Source organism: Oncorhynchus gorbuscha, linkage group LG26, assembly GCF_021184085.1.
Source record: "Oncorhynchus gorbuscha isolate QuinsamMale2020 ecotype Even-year linkage group LG26, OgorEven_v1.0, whole genome shotgun sequence".
Classification (NCBI taxonomy): Eukaryota; Metazoa; Chordata; class Actinopteri; order Salmoniformes; family Salmonidae; genus Oncorhynchus; species Oncorhynchus gorbuscha.
The window spans coordinates 16462318-16482805 of NC_060198.1; the positions used below are offsets into that span (position 1 = coordinate 16462318).

The 20488-nt window shown below is 42.2% G+C and overlaps 1 protein-coding gene across 2 annotated transcripts in view; it reads left to right on the plus strand.

The window, feature by feature from the left end:
• LOC124015154 (spectrin beta chain, non-erythrocytic 1-like) overlaps positions 1-20488 on the plus strand; it is a 110200-nt gene that overhangs the window by 20629 nt on the left and 69083 nt on the right. Inside the window, exon 1 of one of the 2 annotated variants that reach the window (XM_046330145.1) lies at positions 10588-11035. The exons of the other annotated variant lie outside the window; for it this stretch is intronic. Coding sequence (XP_046186101.1) covers positions 10915-11035 — 121 coding nt within the window. The 5' untranslated portion in view covers positions 10588-10914. Of the gene's footprint in view, positions 1-10587; positions 11036-20488 lie in introns of those variants that run through there. 2 annotated transcript variants of the gene reach the window in all.

The following is a 20488-nucleotide window of genomic DNA, read 5'->3' on the forward strand; positions in this document are numbered from 1 at the left end:
TGAAGTTAGAGACTTATCTCCCTCACCAACTTCAAACATCTGCTATCTGAGCAGCTAACCGATCGCTGCCGCTGTACATAGTCTATCAGTAAATAGCCCACCCATTTTTACCTACCTCATCCCCATACTGTTTTTATTTTTTTATTTTATGCTCTTTTGCACACCAATATCTCTACCTGTACATGACCATCTGATCATTTATCACTCCAGTGTTAATCTGCAAAATTGTAATTATTCGCCTACCTCATGCCTTTTGCACACAATGTATATAGACTCTCCTTTTTTCTACTGTATTATTGACTTGTTAATTGTTTACTCCATGTGTAACTCTGTGTTGTCCGTTCACACTGCTATGCTTTATCTTGGTCAGGTCGCAGTTGCAAATGAGAACTTGTTCTCAACTTGCCTACCTGGTTAAATAAAGCTGAAATAAAAATAAATAAATAAATAAACATTTATTGTAATTTAATAGCCGCACACATTGTTGCCACCACGTTGTCCCAAGACGTTGATGATGGCACGGTGGCGTCTGATATTTCTGCCATGGCCCCTTGTTTTTGCAAGGCTGAAACCTGCTTCGTCCACATATATTAGCTCATGATGCACTGCATCTGCTTCTAGCTCCACGACTCTCTGAAAGAAGACAAAACAATGTAGCACAGTACGAAAAGGCAGGGATCAGTTAATATGACGTAGCACTATACACTTCCAGATCTAGTACCAATGATAAGATGGTATAAAGAGACTCACGCTGACGTTTTGGAATATGGTGTTATCTGCCATTATGTGGTCCTGCAGTCCTCTGAGTCTGATGCAGTTATTTGAAATGACCATATTTACAATGTGGGGCTCCTGCTCTGGGGTGAATAGTCAACCTCTTCAACCAGATACTGGTTTTCTTGCAGTTCTGTAAAAACATTTTAATGGTTTTAGTGATAGATCCTTCTCATTATGAAAGTACAGTACATATTACTGTAGCAGTAAGACAACAGCACTTAGTTATGTACCGGTTCTCATTTTGAAATACCCAGATGATACATGCAACAGTATAGAGGCTCAGATTTGGTTTAACCTGTTGCCCAGCCTCCCTCATGCTCATCCCATGGCATCCCTCATGCTCATCCCATGGTTGACAACATGGTCAACAACGGTCGCTCTGATTTCATCAGTTATTATATTCCTGACTCCTCTTCCCTGTCCTCTCCTTCCCCCCCATCCTACTTCAACTCTTCCTTCTTCTCCTCCTCTTACTTCTTCTCCTCCTCTAGTTCTCACCCCTCTTACTCTTTGTCCAATATTGGTCTCCATTGTTGTCCAAACCAAATGTTTACCTGTGGTCTATTTATAGTGCTCAAGCTATGAACTTGTAAGTGAACTAATTATCTGAATGTGTTTCCACGTGTCAATGTGGAAAGGCAATTGGCAAAATAGTGTAGCAATGTAGAGACCAATGTTTACAGTTTTTCTAGAAGTGTGTTATTAAATTACAAACTGAGTGTAAAGCAGAGAATGTGCATTCAGTTTGGTACCCTTGGTAAATGCATTGGCTCCAAGTGGTAATGGTTTCAGAGATAGTACTTCAAGGACCACTGTTAGTGTTTAAATATTCAGAAAAAATTGTAAGATCCCCATTGTGGCGGCAGGGTAGCCTAGTGGTTAGAGCGTTGGACTAGTAACCAGAAGGTTGTGAGTTCAAACCCCCCAGCTGACAAGGTACAAATCTGCCGTTCTGCCCCTGAACAGGCAGTTAACCCACTGTTCCCAGGCCGTCATTGAAAATAAGAATTTGTTCTTAACTGACTTGCCTGGTTAAATAAAGGTAAAATTAAAAATAAAACTTTTTTTAAAATGAGCTGTTGCGAAAGCAACATCGACAGTCGTGGCCAAAAGTTTTGAGAAAGACACAAATATTAATTTTCACAAAGTCTGCTGCCTCAGTTTGTATCATGGCAATTTGCATATACTCCAGAATGTTATGAAGAGTTATCAGATGAAATGCAATCAATTGCAAAGTCCATCTTTGCCATACAAATGAACTGAATCCCCCAAGAACATTTCCACTGCATTTCAGCACTACCACAAAAGGACTAGCTTACATCATGTCAGTGATTCTCTCATTAACACAGGTGTGTTGACGAGGACAGGGCTGGAGAGCACTGTCATGCTGATTGAGTTCGAATAACAGACTGGAAGCTTCAAAAGGAGGGTGGTGCGTGGAATCGTTGTTCTTCCTTTGTCAATCATAGTTACCTGCAAGGAAACACGTGTCATCATCATAGCTTTGCACAAAAATGGCTTCACAGGCAAGGATATTGCTGCCAGTAAGATTGCACCTAAATCAACCATCAATCGGATCTTCAAGAACTTCAAGGAGAGCGGTTCAATTGTTGTGAAGAAGGCTTCCGGGCGCCCAAGAAAGTCCAGCAAGTGCCAGGACGTCTCCTAAAGTTGATTCAGCTGAGGGATCGGGGCACCACCAGTACAGAACTTGCTCAGGAATGGCAGCAGGCAGGTGTGAGTGCATCTGCATGCACAGTGAGGCAAAGACTTTTGGAGGATGGCCTGGTGTCAAGAAGGGCAGCAAAGAAGCCACTTCTCTCCAGGAAAAACATCAGGGACAGACAGATATTCTGCAAAAGGTAAAGGGATTGGACTGCTGAGGACTGGGGTAAAGTCATTTTCTCTGAATCCCATTTCCGATTGTTTGGGGCATCCGGAAAAAAGCTTGTCCGGAGAAGACTAGGTGAGCACTACCATCAGTCCTGTGTCATGCCAACAGTAAAGCATCCTGAGATCATTCATGTGTGGGGTTGCTTCTCAGCCAAGGGAGTGGGCTCACTCACAATTTTGCCTAAAAACACAGCCATGAATAAAGAATGGTACCAACACATCCTCCGAGAGCAACTTCTCCCAACCATTCAGAACAATGCCTTTTCCAGCATGATGGAGCACCTTGCCATAAGGCAAAAGTGATAAGTGGCTCGGGGAACAAAACATCGATATTTTGGGTCCATGGCCAGGAAACCCCCCCAGACCTTAGTCCCATTGAGAACTTGTGGTCAATCCTCAAGAGGCGGGTGGACAAACAAAACCCCACAACTTCTGACAAGCTCCAAGCATTGATTATGCAAGAATGGACTGCCATCAGTCAGGATGTGGTGGCCCAGAAGTTAATTGACCGCATGCCAGGGCGGATTGTCAACACTGCAAATATTGACTCTTTGCATCAACTTCATGTAATTGTCAATAAAAGCCTTTGACACTTGTGAAATGCTTGTAATTATACTTCAGTATTCTATAGTAACATCTGACAAAAATATCTAAAGACACTGAAGCAGCAAACTTTGTGGAAATTAATATATGTCATTCAAAACTTTTGGCCACTACTGAACTCTTTACACACACACACTATCTTAATTTGTTCCTGCTTCTCTGCGACCACAGAGTGATCAAATTAAGATTGGAGATACGTTTTCCACTTACTGCAAATCTGTGGGCTTGGCCATTCTCCGTGAATTGTTCTGACCTCATTCATTCTTTGTAGCATCATGTGAAACGTTTGAGAAGAAGCTACATCATAAGCTCAGCAAAGGCTATTGTTTCACATCCAACTAAAATATAAGCATATATACATTAACCTTGCCACAAGGAAATGAAATGGAGGACTGTGTAATTGTTATGAACAACTCAATTTGACATTTTAAAGAGATTTCACTCTCCAATATTTTGGTATTTTCAATTTGTATGATTATCGCAGAGGTTGACCATCACAGAAACCCACCCAGAAACCCACACCACTATGTCACCACCCTATTTCCTTTCTCTGTTTCATAGTAATTCCTATGAGGTGAGTCATGTGGAAGGATGTATGTATTTTTCTTGTCTAAGAATCTGACTTAAAACCGAGCATTACAGGTCTCGATGAAGAGGCTTGTATAAAGAGGTTATGTAAAGTAGGGAGCAGAGGTGACTTGCAACTCGACTTTGACTTTAACACCAATGACTCGGGACTTAACTTGGACTTGAGCCTTTTAACTCGAACTGACTTGATACCCTCCCCAAACCCAAATATATAAAATTATGCTATTAAAAAAAGTGTGCAGCGCATCAACTCTTCATTTAACTGATTACAGTTTGAATCAGACATCAGCCAATCAAATTGTACCAGATGAGAAAAAGTTGGGCGTGGTAGTGCAGAGGAAAGTCGGCGGGTGAATTCAGACTGAGTCTTTAGAAAGATGATACCCCAAATTATTATTTTCGAATATAAAGACCACGCTGTATAAAAAAAATGGAATGCAACTTGCAAAACATGTCGGAAGAAAATTAGACGGAGGCGCAGTAAGTTCCAACTTTGTTCGACATTTGAAGTTGCACAAAGAACGGTAAGTCGTGGCTAATATAGCCGACAGCTATATAGTTTAACTTTGCTAGTGTAGCATGTAGGCTAACATAAAGTTAAATCAGTGAGCCTCCACACAGTGAGTCAGTGCGGGAACGTGATCATTGCACCCAAGATTGAGGTACAACTGGCTAAGCAGTTGGTTGTCTAAATCCTGCCTGATGTTACTGCTATTCCTAAAAACCATTGACACACGTTAGCCTACTGTAACCACACACAGAGAGGGTGTGTGTTAAGGTTTGGCGATTGTGTACAAGCCTACATCGCCCGATTGCGATCCTTGATAGTCGATTGCTATGGGGGGGGAGAGGTCTTCCTCATGGCTACCCATGTATTTCCATGGAAATATGAAGTTGATTTGGAAAATAATAAATATATTTTTAAAAGCGTTGATGATTTGCGTAAATATAATATACTAACTCTTACTCTTGTTAAAAATAAGAAATGGTTTTACATTTGGTGAACATTTTGACTTGTTTAGGACTCAACTCAAAGTTTAGGTCTTGAGACTTGACTTGAGACTTGTCGATCTTGACTTGACTCGGACTTACCTGTTTTTGACTTGGGACTTGAGTGCTAAGACTTGAGACTTTGGCGCTCTGCAAGTTCACCGGATGTTGGCCCATAAGTTTTCATGTGTCATGTGTTTGTGCCATTTACAGTTCCTAACTTTTTTCTGGCTCTGTACAACTAGGAAAGTATATTCGTCATGTGTTTTTACCCAGTGTATATTTGCTCATATATTTTTTTTTACCCCTCCCTTATGCTTTGTTGTGATACAACAAATATAATATTATTTAACACATAATAATATAATTTATATTACGGGAATTCTAGTGTCATTATTAGCATGTGTTCCTTAATTTTATTTTTATGACACACTCAAGAACCTCCAGACGCTAACCAGCTAACTAGCTACAAGCTATTTAGTCATTGTTAGTTTTTTTTAAAACCTGGATGACACTCGCCACCCCAGCTTCCCTGCCCATCCACCGCTGCCCCCTGGACACTGATCTCTTGGCTACATAGCTGACGCACGCTGGACTGTCCATTAATCACGGTACTCCATTCTGCTTGTTTGTTTTCTGTCGGCCCAGTTGCCTAGTCAACGCCATTTTACCTGCTGTTTGTTGTCCTAGCTGATTAGCCTCACCTACTGTTTTTAGCTAGCTTTCCCAATTCAACACCTGTGATTACTGTATGCCTCGCTGTCTCTCTCAAATGTCAATATGCCTTGTATACTGTTGTTCAGGTTAGTTATCATTGTTTTAGTTCACAATGGGGCCCCTAGATCCACTCTGCATACCCCTGTTACCTCCTTTGTCCCACCTCCCACACATGCGGTGACCTCATCCATTACAACCAGCATGTCCAGAGATGCAACCTCTCTCATCACCCAGTGCCTGGGCTTACCTCCGCTGTACCCGCACCCCACCATACCCCTGTCTGCGCATTATGCCCTGAATATATTCTACCATGCCCAGAAACCTGCTCCTCTTATCCTCTGCCCCCAACGCTCTAGGCGACCAGTTTTGATAGCCTTTAGCCGCACCCTCATACTACTCCTTCTCTGTTCCGCGGGTGATGTGGAGGTAAACCCAGGCCCTGCATGTCCCCAGGTACCCTCATTTGTTGACTTCTGTGATTGAAAAAGCCTTGGTTTTATGCATGTCAACATCAGAAGCCTCCTCCTTAAGTTTGTTTTACTCACTGCTTTAGCACACTCTGCTAACCCTGATGTCCTTGCCGTGTCTGAATCCTGGCTCAGGAAGGCCACCAAAAATTCAGAGATTTCCATACCCAACTATAACATCTTCCGTCAAGATAGAACTGCCAAAGGGGGCGGAGTCGCAGTCTACTGCAGAGATAGCCTGCAAAGTAATGTCATACTTTCCAGGTCCATACCCAAACAGTTTGAACTACAAATTTTGAAAATTACTCTCTCCAGAAATAAGTCTCTCACTGTTGCCGCCTGCTACCGACCACCCTCAGCTCCCAGCTGTGCCCTGGACACCATTTGTGAATTGATCGCCCCCCATCTAGCTTCAGAGTTTGTTCTGTTAGGTGACCTAAACTGGGATATGCTTAACACCCCGGCAGTCCTACAATCTAAGCTAGATGCCCTCAATCTTACTCAAATCATCAAGGAACCCACCAGGTACAACCCTAACTCTGTAAACAAGGGCACCCTCATAGACGTCATCCTGACCAACTGGCCCTCCAAATATACCTCCGCTGTCTTCAACCAGGATCTCAGCGATCACTGCCTCATTGCCTGTATCCGCCACGGAGCCGCAGTCAAACGACCACCCCTCATCACTGTCAAACGCTCCCTAAAACACTTCTGTGAGCAGGCCTTTCTAATCGACCTGGCCCGGGTATCCTGGAAGGACATTGACCTCATCCCGTCAGTTGAGGATGCCTGGTCATTCTTTAAAAGTAACTTCCTCACCATTTTAGATAAGCATGCTCTGTTCAAAAAATGCAGAACCACGAACAGATACAGCCCTTGGTTCACTCCAGACCTGACCGCCCTCAACCAGCACAAAAACATCCTGTGGCGGACTGCAATAGCATCGAATAGCCCCCGTGATATGCAACTGTTCAGGGAAGTCAGGAACCAATACACGCAGTCAGTCAGGAAAGCTAAGGGCAGCTTCTTCAGGCAGAAGTTTGCATCCTGTAGCTCCAACTCCAAAAAGTTCTGGGACACTGTGAAGTCCATGGAGAACAAGAGCACCTCCTCCCAGCTGCCCACTGCACTGAGGCTAGGTAACACGGTCTCCACCGATAAATCCATGATTATCGAAAACTTCAATAAGCACTTCTCAACGGCTGGCCATGCCTTCCGCCTGGCTACTCCAACCTCGGCCAACAGCTCCGCCTCCTCGCCCAAGCCTCTCCAGGTTCTCCTTTACCCAAATCCAGATAGCAGATGTTCTGAAAGAGCTGCAAAACCTGGACCCGTACAAATCAGCTGGGCTTGACAATCTGGACCCTCTATTTCTGAAACTATCTGCCGCCATTGTCGCAACCCCTATTACCAGCCTTTTCAACCTCTTTCATATCGTCTGAGATCCCCAAGGATTGGAAAGCTGCCGCAGTCATCCCCCTCTTCAAAGGGGGAGACACCATGGACCCAAACTGTTATAGACCTATATCCATCCTGCCCTGCCTATCTAAGGTCTTCGAAAGCCAAGTCAACAAACAGGTCACTGACCATCTCGAATCCCACCGTACCTTCTCCGCTGTGCAATCTGGTTTCCAAGGCGGTCACGGGTGCACCTCAGCCACACTCAAGGTACTAAACGATATCATAACCGCCATCGATAAAAGACAGTACTGTGCAGCCGTCTTCATCGACCTCGCCAAGGCTTTCGACTCTGTCAATCACCATATTCTTATCGGCAGACTCAATAGCCTCGGTTTTTCGGATGACTGCCTTGCCTGGTTCACCAATTACTTTGCAGACAGAGTTCAGTGTGTCAAATCGGAGGCCATGCCGTCCGGTCCTCTGGCAGTCTCTATGGGGGTGCCACAGGGTTCAATTCTCGGGCCGACTCTTTTCTCTGTATATATCAATGATGTTGCTCTTGCTGCGGGCGATTCCCTGATCCACCTCTACGCAGACGACACCATTCTATATACTTTCGGCCCGTCATTGGACACTGTGCTATCTAACCTCCAAACGAGCTTCAATGCCATACAGCACTACTTCCGTGGCCTCCAACTGCTCTTAAATGCGAGTAAAACCAAATGCATGCTTTTCAACTGATCGCTGCCTGCACCCGCATGCCCGACTAGCATCCCCACCCTGGATGGTTCCGACCTTGAATATCTATAAGTACCTAGGTGCCTGGCTAGACTGCAAACTCTCCTTCCAGACTCACATCAAACATCTCCAATCGAAAATCAAAAGTTGGCTTTCTATTCCGCAACAAAGCCTCCTTCACTCACGCCGCCAAGCTTACCCTAGTAAAACTGACTATCCTACCGATCCTCGACTTCGGCGATGTCATCTACGAAATGGCTTCCAACACTCTACTCAGCAAACTGGATGCAGTCTATCACAGTGCCATCCGTTTTGTCACTAAAGCACCTTATACCACCCACCACTGCAACTTGTATGCTCTAGTCGGCTGGCCCTCGCTACATATTCGTCGCCAGACCCACTGGGTCCAGGTCATCTACAAGTCCATGCTAGGTAAAGCTCCGCCTTATCTCAGTTCACTGGTCACGATGGCAACACCCATCTGTAGCACGCGCTCCAGCAGGTGTATCTCACTGATCATCCCTAAAGCCAACACCTCATTTGGCCGCCTTTCGTTCCAGTACTCTGCTGCCTGTGACTGGAACGAACTGCGAAAATCGCTGAAGTTGGAGACTTATCTCCCTCACCAACTTCAAACATCAGCTATCCGAGCAGCTAACCGATCGCTGCAGCTGTACATAGTCTATTGGTAAATAGCCCACCCATTTTCACCTACCTCATTCCCATACTGTTTTTATACTGTTTTTTTATTTATTTACTTTTCTGCTCTTTTGCACACCAATATCTGTACATGACCATCTGATCATTTATCACTCCAGTGTTAAATTGTGTTATTCGCCTACCTCCTCATGCCTTTTGCACACATTGTATATAGACTGCCCATTTTTTTTTCTACTGTGTTATTGACTTGTTAATTGTTTACTCCATGTGTAACTCTGTTGTCTGTTCACACTGCTATGCTTTATCTTGGCCAGGTCGCAGTTGCAAATGAGAACTTGTTCTCAACTAGCCTACCTGGTTAAATAAAGGTGAAAAAAAATCAAAACAGCCCAAACACATGAACTACTGTACATAGATGCAGATCCCTAAGGTTGGACAGACAGACAGACAGACAGTCAGAGGCAGACAGCAGAAAGACGGACAGACGGTGTCCCTTCTGGCCTTTTCTCATTCCCTGTGTCCATTGTCGTAATGATTTTGATTAGTCTTTTCGCACAGTTACTGGAAAACAAATGACTGCAAGACTCGTGGTATTGGGATGAGCATGAATTCATAACATCATGAGGAGTAGATGTAAGGTAGCTTAACTGTGGCCTCCTTCGCCACAAGGCTTTCTCATGAACAGGGGGACAAATGGGATATTGTTGATGGTGCTGCTACTGTATGTAGCAAAAATACTCTGTGGCAGAGAACTCCTGAGACTGCCATGAATATAAGGCAACATGGTTGAGTCCGTGGCTAAATCCAAAGGGGAATAATTATGGAAAACATTTTGTCAGAGTCTTGTATGGATTACATTTGGTTGTATTTACTAGGATTATCTGGACTTTACAATTACTTTGTTTTTTGTGTGACCATACTTTTTTAATGACTTGCTCAGAATATGAAATGATAACTGTTATAGAAAGTGTCTCTGCTTAGAGAGAAATCTATGTCTGTCCTTTCCCTGGCAGTGTTCGCTGCGGTACCTTGGCTATTTATGTTTGATTTGTAATCAGAATCCTTTTCGCTTTGTGATGTTCTGCCTAGTGGAAACTGGTTGATTGTGCTCCTCCTTTGTTTGGGAAGCAACCATTCATGGGCCAATATGTGGACTATTCATCCATTAGGAAGAAAGAGGGGGGAGGCTTTCAGTTCACCTCTGAAACAGGATGTTTGTATGGTCACTTTTTGACATTGGTCGCTCACATTATTTCAAACCAGCATTTATACATTTCTGGAATGGCCAGATTATTCCTCTGTCACTGTCTGAACAACAATGCTGGGAATTGGCAGGCTTGTATCCTGGCTAGCTTCCCTCTACCCCCTCCTCTCTTCAGGGCTTAGTACGGCCCAACGTCCTCCCTCTTTCTCCCCACTGCATGGACATGAGGCGGTGACATCATCACTGAGCTCCCAGGCCGTGGCCTGCCAGTGACGGAATTACAAACTCCTCTTCCCTCTCTAAACCCATCCCCCTCCTCCACTTTTCCCTCCAGACTTATGAAAGTTGTGCTGTGTGGGAGGAAAACCCCTTTCATTCTCTCTTTTTATTGGACACCTTTCTTAACTGTCTGCCAGTTGAGGATGAGGTACAGTGATTTCTTTTTTTTGGGGGGGGGGCAATACCACTCAAGTGTGCACTCCTGAATGGGTGAGCAGCTTCACAACCTAGAGGGAGAGGGGCGTGAGAGGGGGTGGGGCGGAGGCTGCTTTTGAATGGGTTGAGAGGGAAGACAGAACTAATCAAGAGAGAAGAAGAAGCATGTTGTGCCCCCTATCTGACACAGATCCAGCTTCTCCACTCCGGTTCCTTCAGTGGCTGCTCTGGGAAGAGTAGTGTCCTTGAGAACATTCCTTCCTTTTGTTACTTTTACTGGATTCTTTTTTGGGGCTTGTGGTGTAGCAAGGGTGGTGGTGGTAGGAGGCTAAAAGAGCCCACTGGATCCCTTCTTAACTTCCCTACGTTTTTCGCCTTGCTGTGCTTGTTTTTTCTGAGGGGAATTTTTCTTTCAGCGGGTCCCAGTTTTAGTTTGGAACTATGGAAATGGACTGGGAGTTGGGTGGGAAAGATGTACAATTCACAAAGCCGGACTCTGGTTTCCCCGCTCAGGTGGCTTTCAACTACAACATGTTAGAAGGGCGCTTTAAACAGCTTCAAGGTAAGTGAATGCTGAAGGCTGCAGGCGCCTTTTCTTTATAGGTGTTGCTATGCTATATTCTCTGTCAGCATATAGAGTCTAGAGAGAGAATTCTGGATCGTCTGTGTTGAATTTGGCAGTTCTTTATCAGGGTAATGTTATGTGGATGAAGAGCATTATATTTCATTATTGTTCTTTGACTTCTTAGAAAATAAAACAAATTGGGTGTCTTAATCCTACAGGAAACGGTAACTGTTAGTGGTGGATATGTCACGTTTAGTATGACAGCACTGTGATGAATTTCAGACTGGATTATAAGGCTGTCTTTTTTGAGGGGATATTAATTTAGTGTTGACAATAAAATACTAAATAGCTGTTTTCGAAAAAGGCCCTCTGTCTACAAACACACAATCCACAATGCTATCTAAACGGCATGCATGCTAGTTCCTAGCGGGTAGTCAGGACAACAATGGCATGAGAGGGGACGGGGAAGGTGGGAGTGGTTGTTTTTGTCCAGCCCTCCCATGAAAACTACCATTGCAGTGTTTTACTTGCTATATTGTATTTACTTTGCCACCATGGCCTTTTTTGCCTTTACCTCCCTTCTCACCTAATTTGCTCACATTGTATATAGACTTGTTTATACTGTATTATTGACTTTTGTTTGTTTTACTCCTTGTGTAACTCTGTCGTTGTATCTGTCGAACTGCTTTGCTTAATCTTGGCCAGGTCGCAATTGTAAATGAGAACTTGTTCTCAACTTGCCTACCTGGTTAAATAAAGGTGAAATAAATAATAAAAAATAAAAAACACTTTCAAGGAGCCAAATTCTAGGAAATGATAGCGCTTAACAATATGTTTTTACACAGTATAAGTATCTTTTTTACAAAAATGGCATATTACTATTAGTTACACAGTATGTCATTGTGTGATATTGTTTAGTATATTTACTATAAAAATGACTTGTTTTCTAAATACATTTTTTTACATTCATTTTCATATTTTCATTACTATGAACCCCAGGTTAGACTGCAATAGAAAAAAAAATGAGAAATGAGCATGCCAATGTTACCATTATCATACAAACGTTTTTTAATAGTCCTGCTGTCTTTGTTGACATCTTTGTCGGGGTTTCTCTCATCCCAAAGAGAATGTGGTCTTTGCCACATGAAAATATCAGTCATTAACTCAGCCTCTCTATGAATAATTGACTGAATGCACTATTGTGTTGTTGAATGTCTCTATTCTATACATTTTTTTATATATATATATATATAAGTCCTTTTCATTAATAGAACATCAAATCTACAGCAAATCTACAGCAATGGTCAGAATTTGTCCAGTTTTGCTCCCTTGAATGGTATAAACTGGCCACAACAGCTACGTGGATACGACTGGATGAATGTGTGCCGTTTGTTAATATGTAGCTTTGTGTAGATTTGACTGACTTGACTGACTGCTGACACCTTGTCCAATGTTGTAAAGCAGCCAGAATGAAAAGGAAGACCGAGAGATAGACTTGAACTTTCATCCTCTGGTCTATTGGCTTTACTAAGTCATGGGATGACTGAATTGATAAAACATCACAGAGTCAATGTTATTGATTGCTATTCTTGTGTCATGTACTGCTAGCTTGAAATTGTTATGCTTCATCATATTTTTTAAATTGAGTGAAGATATGGCAAAATGTATGGATTTGACCTGGTGTGCTGATAATGGAAATTGTAGAACTGTAACAGGGTCCCGAGTGGCGTAAGGCACTGCATCGCAGTGCTAGAGGTGTCACTACAGACCCTGGTTCAATCCTGGGCTGTATCACAACCGGCCCTGATCGGGTGTCCCATAGGGCGGCACACAATTGGCACAGAGTTTGACCGGGTTAGGGGAGAGTTTGACCGGGTTAGGGGAGAGTTTGACCGGGTTAGGGGAGAGTTTGACCGGGTTAGGGGAGAGTTTGACCGGGTTAGGGGAGAGTATGACCGGGTTAGGGGAGAGTTTGACCGGGGTAGCTTGTCATTGTAAATAAGAATTTGTTCTTAACTGACTTGCCTAGTTAAATAAAGGTTCAATAAATAACAAATGTTCATAGGGTCTCAAAGGATCTAGGAACAGTAACGTTCAACTGAAGATTTCAGACATACTGTAAGGGGAGTAAGATTACCATTGGTTGAATCCCTGTGACCCTTGATTTTAGGCCGAGTAAAGTAGTAGCCTTGTTCCACCCAGAATTGGTCATAGAACAGTTCTCCTGTTTCTGTAGCGTGAGACGGCTTGATGTACAAGTGCGTCCCCTAGACAGGACTCTAGTCTATCGCATGACCTGATATTAGGCAGAGCCCTCTGGTTCATTAGTTCATAAATGTGTTATATTTTCAGCATAGCTACGTGGTGTCATTGTGCCAGTGACCTTTTACAAACAGACATGAACTGTGAAAAACATTTAGCAAGTCATTTTGTATTCCCGTGGCTGTATCAAACGAAAGGAAATTGAAAGTGCGTTGTCAGGTCTCATGAATTGTTCTGTTTTATCTAATACATTTAGGCTGGTTGTACTCCTGTACTTAAAATCACTTTTAATGGAGATTTTCCATTGCTCCTTTCTTATCCAAGAGTAGGCTTAATCTGAGTCCTTGAGGTGGGGTTTTTAGGTCAATAATTTGCTTTGACAAGCTTGCACTGGCTTGGTTACATATCTACCATAGTTGCTAAAGCCGTGCTGGAAAGGACCGTGTGAAAAGACAATATCCGATCTAACGTTATATTGTTTGGGTCGGAACAATAGTGTAAAAATGGTTATTAGATGCACTCCAGTCGCTTTTGTACCAGACTGTAGCTATTTCTCCACACCAATGACCTGGACTACCACCACACAGACTTGAGTGCTGAAGTAATACTTTTGTCGGCAAACAGGCCCCTGGCAACCCGGTTTCCACCACAGTCAGTCTTTAAATGAACTGCCGGGGAAATGTTGATGTTGAGTCATTGATTTGAAGTATATAGCTGTTGGTAGTTGCCTGTGTGATAATCTGAGGCCTTTATTAAAGAACAAACAGTCCATCTGCCATAACACCATGACTTATCTGACCGATGATCTGTTTCACCCTTCTATCAATGGAGGGACTTTATCCACTTTATGACATGGAGACATCTTGTCAAGTACGGTACCTGGTATTTATGTTTTCCCATGTGTTTTGTCAGCATAATATTATTACATCAACATTGCTGGTGGGCAAAACATAATTTACACACACAGTTTTTGTATAATTTCGATCTAGTTTTCAAACAACAATCAACAATAGCTTTTCAGGTTTTGCATGAAGTTGACTTCCTGTATGACAACGCAATCAAATACCAACCAAAGTTGGATGTGGATTTGACAACTCATTTGTCCTGTTGTTAGTCACCCCTAAACATGGCAGTGTGACCTCATCCATTAATCCAGCCCTTACACACAGGAAGAATTTCAATCTTCTGGCCCGCCACACACCACAGGATGTTGATTCAACAGTGAGGGAAGAAGGAAGCAACCTTTGAACTGCTTCACTAAGATGTCCAGTCTTTCACCTTTGTTTTTCATCCTTGGATACTGATTTCTAGTCTGTTCATTTGTTAGTTTGCCAATGAATGCTATATCATGTAATATGTATATCTAGGCCTAAACAAAATGGCTGTTGTTATTGTTGTCACTCTGAATGATTGTTTTCAGTCTCTGCCAATCATTCAAATCTTTCACCACGTTCAGTATTTCCTTCCAGCTAAGGGTGGGGTAGTGATCCAAAGTGCCTTGAACTCTGCAATTCCGGAGTAGTGCCCTAATCAAGATCTCATTTTCCTGCCGAAACCTGGAAAGAGGAAAAAATAGAGAAAAGAAACCAAACTGTAATTTGAATGAATGTGCATCCCTGTTGAGATAAGATGAGAGATTAGCTTTTGGGAACCGGAGAGTTAACCCCCAGGATAGAGTTACAAGATTTGTCAATAAATCAATAGTTTCTATTCTGTGTCAGTCATGATGACCAGACTGCTCATATCCCCCAGCTGGTTAGATTTGCTTCTTTGTTCCTGAACTCCAAAGACAGTAGAGCTGTGGGTCAAGTCAAGGTCAAAATTTGGGATGATTTTCTCTGGAAGAGAGTGATATCCAACACGATTAGGACTAAAGGACCCTATTAATCAGTGCAATAGTAAAAAAATAATGAATAGCCTCTGATAAATAAGTGGATATACTTGAATATATGGGTTATTCCACAAATTAGGTTCCATTTGCATAGCCACGGGAAGAAGGGGTGCTGAGGGTGCTGGCACCCCCTGATAAATAACAATAAAGAGATAATGAATGTAAAAAATATATTTACAAAATTAAGTAAAATAAATTCCCACCAAATTAGTGCACTAGGTCTTTATTACTCCTGTATAAAATGATAAACATTTCCCTCAGTTGACCTTAAAAGAGGGACAGGTTTTTGTCCTGCATAAAATGAATCACTAATAGCAAATCTTTATTCATATAAAAATTGAATTTATGGAATTTTCCATGTGGTCCATATTAAAGAGCACTTCAATTAATATAACAGACTTTTACAATTCAATATTTGTGGACAATTTCTACTTAAGAAACTGACACAAGCACCGATGCAAAGTGAAACAAAGTGTATTCCATGCGCTCATATAGATGAAATTTGGACTAGAACAGCGTCAAGTAGCATTAAGTACGATGTACAAAATATGTACCCTCCAATGAATGTACCTTCCAATGCAATTACCGTTTGCATGTTTTTTAGTGACACTAAAAAAGTTGCCATCCAACCTTTTTTATGCTAGTAAAGTACATGTCACGACAGGCCTGTATCCAACCATGTCATGCTAGTAAAGTACATGTAACGAGATGGCGGACGGAAGACAGGGTGGTGTGGCTTCTCATTCGAATGCTGTAATTTTATCTAAACCACCAGGTGTACGCCGACCCCAGCTAAGCAACTCATGCAAAGAGTTAAAGCGCAATTGTGTGTTTTATCTCCAGTACCTGCCATGATTGTCAGTTATGTAGCTGCTCTACTGATAATCTCAGTGCGTCCTTGCTGGGATGACACCAGTCTACTGCCGGAGAATACCAACACCAAACGCATTGGTTCACCGTTCCACTGGAGCAGACAGTACACAGCATACCATAATGTTCTGAATAATGGCCAAGTCTACCTTGCTCCCTATTCCACTGAACCGCTTAGGCGTAACAAACACAAGTCTAACATTTATCGGAAACTGTTAAACTACCTGTTCACTACCCTCCTGCTCTCTGGGGATGTGCAACTAAATCCTGGGCCCAACATCACCGAGCCAGCGAAACTCACCAGAGTGGAAAGCGATGGATGGCCTCGTGAAAACATTGTAGCCAGGCACAATCAAAGCAGCATATGGAGAGGTTTTATGGAGCTGATCGTTGCCTCTGTGGAAGTGGGTGAGTGCTATGGTCCCATGGTTTCTCTCGGCTCACCCGGCTCCAGGATAGATTTTGACTCTTCAAACATACCCAAGTCGCAATATGTGATCCCTGACTCTGCTTCTGGTATGCAAGCTGTTTTAATTAGTTCCCCGCATCCAGTGCAGGCGGGAGGGATTGTTAATTGCAATACCGAACTGCCCATAATCAAAACAAAACAAAATGGCCTAAACCCACCCGTCAGAAAACACAGAAAATGTCACTTTTTTTCAATGTGTCATCTGGGACCCACAAGTTAAGCCCAAGGGACTACTAGGGGGGCACTTGAACATTCGTAGTGCAATTCCAAAAAGTGATCAAATTCAACATCGACTCACAGACTCCAACCTTGACTTCCTCTGCCTCTGAGACACGGCTCCATAAAAACTCTCCATATGCTGCTTTGATTGTGATTGGCTACAATGTCTTCGGGAGAGACAGGATTGAAGGAAGAGGAGGGTGTGTGATGATTTACATTAAAGAACATATCCGGTGTAAACAAATTGAGTGGTGATGTGATAATGAACTAGAATGTATTGGCCTGTCACTGTCTCCCCAAATGTCTTTTACCCTTATTGGAATGCATAGGCCACCTTCCACCAAAAGTGTGTTTTTTGATCAGTTTAATAACATGCTTAGGGAATGTGACTTTGGGAAAGAGGTCATCTTAATGGGAGATTTTAACATTAATTATGAAGGCAAGTTTTGTAGGAAAACCCTCAAACGATCACTAATACCTTTTGACCGTACACAGCAATTTAAAGGGCCAACCAGGGTGACTTGTTGCTTTAAAACACAGATTGGTTTGGTGTTCAGTAATAAACCAGAGAGAGTGACTAAATCATTCAATATGGTTACTGGGCTCTCTGATCATAATCTGACACTTCTAAGAGCAGGTTTAACCTCTCTACTGTTAGAAAGCCGGATCAACTAAGAATACCTAAGAGTGAATTAAGCTATTTTGAAAACGCAATTAAGGGAATTAACTGGAATGATCTCTTGTCTTATACAGACGTGGAAGCTGATAGTCAAGTTTTTCTATCCACAATCCAGACCACAATAAATGGTTTCCTAAAGAAAATCAAATCAAAACCTGGCCAAAAGAGCACTCTTCCTTGGCTAAATGGAGAAATCTGGAAATTGATGAAAGAACGAGATTATGCTCTGAAAATAGCCCTAAGATCCAAATTAGAGCATGACAGACGTAGGTTCACCATGTTGAGAAATAAGGCGATGAAAGAAATCAAACAGGCCAAGGCAAACTTTTTTTGTATTAATATAATTGCTGAAGCAAAGGGAAATTCTAAACTGATCTGGGAGAATCTAAAAACGTTAACAGGGAAAGACCAAAGTAACACTGCAAGAAGACTAGAAATCATGGTGAATAACAATCTAACCCAGGATGCAGTCAAAATAGCAATAGTCTTCAATTCCTACTTTATTGACTCTGTCAGTGTACTGACACAGAACCACTCCACTGGTTTCTTGGGCTCAGTGCTAGTAAATGATGCCCAACCTGTCTTCATCATAAGGGAGGTTTCTGAGTCAAAGGTGAACAAGGTGATTAGCTCACTAAAGAACTCTAAAGCCAAAGATAGGTAGAGTCCAGCCCAAACATATCTTAAAAACTACAAAGAGTCACTCATTGGTCCCATTACTAAGGTCACCAACACATCTATTGGTCTCGGGGTGTTTCCAAGGGTATGGAAGTCGGCCATAATAACGGCCCTCTTTAAATCAGGCGACTCTGCTGACGTGAGTAACTACAGGCCCATTAGTATACTACCTGTGGTGTCAAAGGTTATTGAAAAGTGTGTAGCAGAACAACTGATTGCCCACCTCAACATTCACATTACACTCCATGCAGTTTGGCTTCAGAGCGAAGCACTCCACAAAAACAGCCAACTGCTTTCTTCTGGAAAATGTGAAGTCCAAGATGGACAAAGGGGGTGTTGTTGGGGCTGTGTTTCTGGACCTAAGGAAGGCTTTTGATACTGTTAACCATGAGATTCTCATCATAAAATTGTCCAAGTTCAACTTTTCCCCTGATGCCTTGAGATGGATGAAATCATACCTTGAAGGCAGAACTCAGTGCAATAAGCTGTCGCCCACTCATAGCTATGATGTGGGCGTGCCCCAAGGGTCAATACTGGGGCCCCTCCTGTTCAGCCTGTACATTAATGATCTGCCTTCTGTCTGTACTGGGTCTGAAGTTCAAATGTATGCAGATGATATAGTGATATACAGTGGGGCAAAAAAGTATTTAGTCAGCCACTAATTGTGCAAGTTCTCCCACTTAAAAAGATGAGAGGCCTGTAATTTTCATCATAGGTACACTTCAACTATGACAAAATTAGAAAAGAAATCCAGAAAATCACATTGAAGGATTTTTAATGAATTTACTTGTATATTATGGTGGAAAATAAGTATTTGGTCACCTACAAACAAGCAAGATTTCTGGCTCTCACAGACCTGTAACTTCTTCTTTAAGAGGCGATAGGGATGACCAGAGATGTTCTCTTGATGCAGTAAGTGCCTGAATTTGACAATTTTCTTTTTCTGCTAACCATTCTAAATGTAACGAGTACTTTTGGTTGTCAGGGGAAATGTATGGAGTAAAAAAATACAATTTTCTTTAGGAATGTAGTGAAGTAAAAGTTATCAAAAATATAAATAGTAAAATAAAATAAAGATGCCAAAAACTACTTTAAATAGTACTTTAAAGTATGTTTACTTAAGTACTTTACATCACTGCTATTTTGTGACAAAACTATTGGTAGAGTTGGAATCACATTGAACTTTAAATCATCACGCACTGATTTTTAACTGAAAAAAGTATGTTTTCTTGACACACACACTGGTGAGAATCTGCATAAAGAAAATCTGCAGATTCCAACTCTACCAATAGTTTTGTCACATTCAAATCTGTCACCATTTGTATGGAAACCTAGCTACTTACTATAACGATTGATACTAAAACCTCTTTATACCAACAGACATTTTATAGCACAAACTAAGAATCTCAATTGGTGGCACTTAACCCCCCCCCCAAAAATATTAGTTGTATTGATTGAATTGAACTTCCTCTATTGCATCAAGGTCCTAAAGCGATCATCTGCTAAAAATGGCATTGAGATGACATTGGAATCATTTAAAAAACATGGTTGTCATTTCACATAATCAATTATGTATTTCTCTTAACCATATCCCCCTACTTGGCCCTTCGAGATACTGCTGTCATTTCTCCATCAGCCCAAGGTCTTTGAAAAATGACAAACGTCCTGACGTAGCCTTGTTTTAATGAACAACCTGAAATCGTCTTTATTGGCAATGTTTTTGTTGTTGTTGTTAAACAGCTCAAACTTTACTCTTCAACCTGTGTTAATAGTACGGGAGCTGTGTGTTTACCTAACGATAAGACCAGATGCTAGTGCAACATTCCTCTAGCTAGCCCTCCTCGGAGTTGAGCGAGGGCAGTGGTGGAGGAGAGGAACACTGTTCTTCTGTCCAGCTCTGTCTTGTCCTCCTGTCTCACAGAAGACTCCTTAAAAAATCCCCACTAGCATGTACCTCTATGTAACACTTGTGGTGATGTTACCATGTTGCACTAATGCCACAGAAATGGGTTTGGATGCATAGGAGGTTGGTGTCACCTTAATTGGGGAGGATGGGCTTGTGGTCATGGCTGGAGCAGAATAAGTGGAATTTTATGAAATAGATCAAACACATGGTTTCCATGTGTTTATGCCATTCCATTCACTCCTTTCCAGCCATTATTATGAGCCGTCCTCTCCTCAGAAGCGCCTGTGATGATAGCTGGTTCTACCCCCGAGGGGTAAGGCAGCAGGCAGGAGGTTGGCTGAGTCTAGTTAGTGAAGTCATACACAGTACAATTGTGGTCAGGGTTCAGTATTAACTGAGAGATCGATTCCAAATCAATAGTGTTTATAGTGAAAGGATACCTTTTATTTCATATGTTGATTTAATGTTTTGTGTTG